A 6,155-nucleotide genomic window follows, 5' to 3' on the forward strand; every position below is an offset into this window, starting at 1 on the left:
TGTATTGAGTTTTATTTATGTATTGAGTATTATGTATTGGGTTTTATATTTTTATATATGTTCTTTTATATTGAGTTTTACTTTTACTTATACCTATACTTATACCTATACCTATACTTGTACTTATACCTATACTTATACCTATACTTATACTGTACGTATATATGTATTGAGTTTTATGTATTTTATACGTTTTTAAATTGTATTTCTTAATATGTATTTTACTTTTACTTATACCTATACTTATACCTATACTTATACTGTACGTATATATGTATTAAGTTTTAGGTATGTATGTATTGAGTTTTATATATTTTATGTTGAGTTTTATATATGTTCTTTTATACGTTTTTTAAATGTATCTTTATACTTCGCATTTATTGTTGTAACTCGAGTACGGTCGCATCTCAACGATGTCGGCCTGCCACAGATCGTCGTATCCCCGTACTATGACGCGTCTTCATGGAAAATTTCTTCTCGCCGGAGCGTGCAATTCCTCGACGAGCCTGCGTCTCTCGGAGCTGACTCTTTTTTCTTTCATAATTCGTCATGAAAAAAAAATATAACAATAATACTTTATTCGATGACACCAATCGACTGACTCGTTTCGTCGATACGCGATTTAATTTATAATAAGACCGGCTTCGCGAAGTTCCTCGATAATTGACAGCATCTCGTTGCCGTGAGCGGTGTTGCCCGCTCGTTGCGAAGCGTCGAGCAACCGTAGACGATTCACCAACTCGTTGGGATCGTCCCAGTGCACGTACTCGATCGCGTCGTCGTTCAACGTCATGGCGCGAGGTAATCCTTTTCCAGATTTTTTCTTAGGTGTGACCAACGGCTTGATTATGTTCTTGTACTTGTATCCCCTGTTGGCCAGTACTCGACCCTGCGAATGATGCTTGTGCTTGTGCGCGTTCGTCGCCTGCAGCATGCTCTTGTACTCGCGCATGTCTTGTTCCGTTCGAAGCATATCGTCGGGAATTCTCTTGAAAATCAGCTCGTAAAGGCCGGGTGTACCGGCGTATCGCACGCCGTCGATAATTATGTTATCCGCATCATCCACGTCGAAACGCTTACTGCCGAGCATCAATCCGTCCTTGTCCAAGTAAGCGCCGTACACGCGATCCATACCGCTCTCATTGTGTCCTCGTAGGACAGGCTCGACGTACTTTAGACTCAGCGGGCCCATATGAATTCGTGATTTCTCTCGGTTCTCCGATGAATCATTCTGATCGGGTATCGCGTACGTCGTTTCGGAAACGTCGTCGAACGACTCCGACGGTTGGGCAGGTGCATGCGGTGTGGAGGTTATCGGCTCGAGCGTTCGATCGAATAAATGCGTGCGCGGAGTCACGAAGAAATCTCCCGCATCCTCCTCCTCATCCTTCTTCTCCTTGCGTTTAGAGGTAGCGTCAGGCGACTCTGTCTTTATCGCGCGCACGATGGGACTACTGTCTGCGATCTGTCGCAACGGTTCAACGATAGGCTTGAAACGCCTGTCCAGCGCAATGTCCTCGTCGATTCTACCGGTCTTCAGAGCGCGATGTTTCTTGCGGATCGACTCGCTCGTCCTCTCGATCTCCCTCACGATTTTTTCACGCTCTCGAGACATGTTAGTCGAAGTACGGACGATGACTGGCAGCGTTACGGTATCGCGAACTCGTTAAATCCTCTTCTGTATCTCCCCTTTGTAAGCGCACTGTCCTTGTCTATTACTACGAATCCATATTTTTGTTGCCAACATTTGTGACACAACGCGCAAAATTCGTCGTACGACATGTCGGTATTCACATGATCGTTGTAAACGTGTTTCAAGTTGGTACCATCCTGCTTGAACAGGATTAGCAGATTCGCGTTGTCGCGTATCAGATGTTTAGGTATCCTCGCGTACGTCTGACAGAGATAGAAGCAGTCGACGTTCGCGTGGCGACCCATCGAAAAGTACTCTCGCACCGCGTTCTGTTTGTCACATGCAACGTCGTCGAAGATAAAGATAGAATTCGGTAGCGCCTCGTTCGGTGGAACGACATCGCTGTTGTTGGAGAACGTAAAGTAGCCGATTTCGTCGATGGACGTCAACAATTTTTCGAGATATCGATACTTTGGCTGTTGCAGCGATTTCGAGTAGACGTACACGTTTTCGAAACGTACGCCGTTGGGGCTCTCGAGCAAGCTTATCAGCACGTTCGTCTTGCCGCAGTTTGACGGACCGCAGACGATCGCGCGTATAGTATTCGGCAGCATTTGACCGTGCTTGCGCTTATTCGCGTCGTCCCGCATCGTTTGCAATTTCGCGTCACAATTCATGACGCGTATCGTCAGTGGGCACTGCACAAATTTCATACTCGCACTGTAAACTATCCGCAGTCTCCGACGCCTATTTATAGGCGCGCGAATCCGCGAATCGGGCAGTAGCAAAATGTATTTCGCGCTGCATCATCGTTCTTCCGACATTCGAGAATTGAACGCTGAGCAGTTGCAGTATATACCGAAGATCGTACTGTTACAAGTGTACGGCGATTATATCGATCACGTGTGGGATAGACTACCTGAGCATATACGAGCCGATTCGGAGGTTCAACGGTACCGTCGGTGTCTGAAGCACTACAATTTGCCGAGTCAGCAAACGCACATCGACGGTCCGCCGCCTCTGATAAAGAATTGCGGCGAATGTCAGCGAAGAGCTTGTTGAATCGGGCGATAAACGCGCTTCCTTTCGAGTTACATATTCCAGGCTACCAGTTTTGCGGCCCCGGCACTCGACTGAAGAAACGATTAGCCAGAGGCGACGCGGGTGTGAATCCACTGGACGCGGCGTGTCGCGAGCACGACATCGCGTATTCTCGGAGCAACGATCTCACCGATAGACACGCGGCGGACGAGGTACTCGCCGAGGAGGCGCGAAAACGCGTTACCGCGAGAGATTCGGCTCTGGGTGAGAGAGCCGCCGCTGCAGCTATCTGGGCAGCGATGAAAACCAAGACCAAGATCGGCATGGGCATGAAGAAGAAGAAGAAGACGACGAAGGGGCAAAAAAAAAAGACGACGAAAAAACGGATTCTTCCGACCGCGAAACGAGGCGGTATGTTGCCGTTTCTGCCGATGTTGGGCGCCCTCCCTGATCGGCGGAGCGGCCGGCGTGGCGAAAGCGGTAAACGACAGCAAAGCCGCGCGGCGTCAGCTCGAGGAGCTGCAACGTCACGATCGCGCGATGGAACAGGGTCGCGGACTGTATCTCGCTCCGTACAGATACGGACGCGGGCTGTATCTCGGTCCATACAAACGTGGACAGGGTATAAAAAGAAAAAAAAAACGTCGAAGAAACGATAAAAATGCCCACGGGCGCAACCACCAACGTGCAACTGCTACAACTTGCAAAACGTATGCGCGTACCGTACTTTAGAGGAGTTTTCATGCGTAACGCGTTACCCATGAGCGGCGCGCGCCGAAACGAAAGCGGTATCGTGAATTTGGACGATGTGACAGGTAGAGTACGCGAAGAGGAACAATCGCGTCGTGGACTTTGACAGTTTCGGCAATCTCCGACCGCCCGAGGAACTCGTGCGATATTTCGGCGTTATGACTACGATAGAGTACAATCGAACGTCCTATCAGACGTACGATCAGAACTTTTACGGACAGATGTGTCTGCGGTTTCTACTAACGGTCGAATTTTAAAAAGCTCGACGAGACGTCGTGTGATTTCAGTGCTCGTCGAACCATCATGTCGTTGACACTTACGCTAAGCGGGAAGAACAGCGTTCTCGCGGCAAGCTACTTTCCCGCGATAGACTTGAGCGACGACGACTACGAGCTCGGTCTGACGATTTTCGAGACCTATCACACGATACCGAACGTGAACGATTCGAACAATAAATTTCATTTTGGAAACGATGACGAGGAAATTACGATCCCCAAGGTTTCGTACGAACTACAAGCCATAAACGAATTTCTGAAACGCGCGATCTCGCGGAAACGTCCGCAAAGCGACATGCTCGATATCGTTGACATAGTGCGTGGAGACGTACGTCCCGATGACAACGACGACGACTTGCATGGAGAGTATCCGATAGCACTTCGCGCAAACTACAACACGATGAAGTGCAATATTATATGCACCTTCAGAATAAACTTTGACAAACCAAACAGCATCGGATCGCTGCTGGGATTCTCATCGAAGCGTATATTACGACCGCGAAAATGGCACGAGTCGGACGTGTCGGTCAACATAATGAACGTAAACGTTATCCGCGTAGAGTGTAACGTAACCACCGGCGCGTACAGCAACGGTAACAGCGCGCACACGATACACGAATTTTCGCCGCAAGTGCCACCGGGATATAAGATATCGGAAAGGCCGACACAGATCATTTATCTTCCGATCATCGCACGGAGCATTACGAATCTAACGATACGCATCGTCGATCAAAACGGGCGGTTGCTCGATTTTCGCGGAGAAGAGATCACCGTCAGATTGCACGTGCGACGGCGACAGCGATAACGCGCGCGCGTGAGATGCTCGTGTTGAACCAGCAGACAGATAACGTATCCTTCGCGCCGCTCGACAGTACTCGCTCATCCGAACGCATCGAAAAGAGGAACAAGAGGCTCAGTGCATCGAACGTTGAGTTTTTAAAATCTCTGGGATTCGCGGTGCGCAACTTTTGAAAAAGATGACCGACATTCTAAACGTCAAGGACGAGCCAGTCTTCGACGATCGCATCGTCAAGATCGAGACTCACACGTACAACCCGTTCGCCAACACGACGTTTGGACACAGCGATGAGATACGAATACCAATACAACAACAAGATCTGTACACGCTGCCGTATGAAAGTTTTCTGTACATCGAAGAAAAATTGACAAAGAATGCAGTGGTACCGAACGCCGACGTGGCACTGGAAAATAATTGCGTCGCTTTCACGTTCGATGAGATTCGCTACGAACTCAACGGCGTGGATATTGATCGCAACAGAAACGTGGGCGTAACTAGCACGCTCAAAAACTACGTGACAGTGTCATCCGACAAAAGCGTGATTCGCAGCGAAACGATGGCTGGGATCCGCAGATTGAGGATGATGGATACTTTAATTTCTGTACCGCTCAACGTACTACTGGGATTCTGCGAGGATTGCAGACGCGTGGTGATCAACGCTCGTCACGAGTTGATTCTGATACGAGCGCGCAACGATGTGAATTGTCTGTTGGGAAATTGGACGGTGGAGCCGAAGCTTGAACTGTTCAAGATCCAATGGCGAATGCCGCACGTGGTATTGAGCGAGATAAATAAGCTGTCAATGCTACGGGCCTTGGAGAGTGGACGATACCTGAGCATGCCTTTTCTCTCGTGGGATCTGTACGAGTACCCGCTTTTACCGAATACGACGAAGCATTCCTGGGCTATGAAAACTGCGACTCAGCTGGAAAAACCGCGATACGTCATCTTTGCTCTGCAAACGGATCGAAAGAAGATGTCCGAGGATACGAGCCGATTCGACGACTGTAAATTGACCAACGTGAAACTCTACCTGAACTCGGAATGTTATCCGTACGACGACTTGAATCTGGATTTCACTAAAAACAAATGGGCGATTCTGTACGACATGTACGCGCGTTTCTGCAAGGGTTACTACGGATACGAGTATCTCGAACCGAATCTCACCGTTACGACTTTTTTAACAAACGGTCCGTTCGTAATCATCGATTGCTCTCGACAGAACGAATCGGTCAAGAGCGCGACCGTGGACGTGCGAATGGAATTTGAGTGCAAGGAGAACGTACCCGCGAATACTACCGCGTACTGTCTCATCATACACGATCGCGTGGTCGAGTATAACCCGCTGACCAACGTTGTGCGCAAAATCATCTAAGCGCGCGATATAAAAATCTACGATACGTCGACATCGTTCGCAGTCTTCTTCATCTCGATGACATGCGTGTACCGACGTTCGTGGATCTGCAAGGTTTCATCGTCAACGAGAGATTCATCGTGAAGGAAGTGGCGATACTGAAACACGGGACCGTACTCACGCACTACATTTTTTCGAATCCTGTACCATGGAGATTTTTGACAAGATCCGACAGGTCTTGCGCTTCCTGGTTGATTGCCTATCACCATGGATTGCGATGGACGGACGGGACGACCTCGTACA

At 48.7% G+C, this 6,155-nt stretch overlaps 1 protein-coding gene across 1 annotated transcript; it reads left to right on the plus strand.

Annotated features, from left to right (window-relative positions):
- Positions 1 to 4,676: 4,676 nt before the first annotated feature.
- LOC108777144 (uncharacterized) lies at positions 4,677 to 5,873 on the plus strand. Its single transcript, XM_018543955.1, has one exon. The coding sequence runs from the start codon at positions 4,677 to 4,679 to the stop codon at positions 5,871 to 5,873; it is 1,197 nt and encodes a 398-aa protein (XP_018399457.1).
- Positions 5,874 to 6,155: the final 282 nt, after the last annotated feature.

Source organism: Cyphomyrmex costatus, unplaced genomic scaffold (genome assembly GCF_001594065.2).
Source record: "Cyphomyrmex costatus isolate MS0001 unplaced genomic scaffold, Ccosl1.0 scaffold411, whole genome shotgun sequence".
Taxonomy (NCBI): domain Eukaryota; kingdom Metazoa; phylum Arthropoda; class Insecta; order Hymenoptera; family Formicidae; genus Cyphomyrmex; species Cyphomyrmex costatus.

What these genes read in the sequence shown, in the direction of transcription:
- LOC108777144 (XM_018543955.1), top strand. Translation starts at nt 4,677, where the DNA reads ATGACCGACATTCTAAACGTCAAGGACGAGCCAGTCTTCGACGATCGC.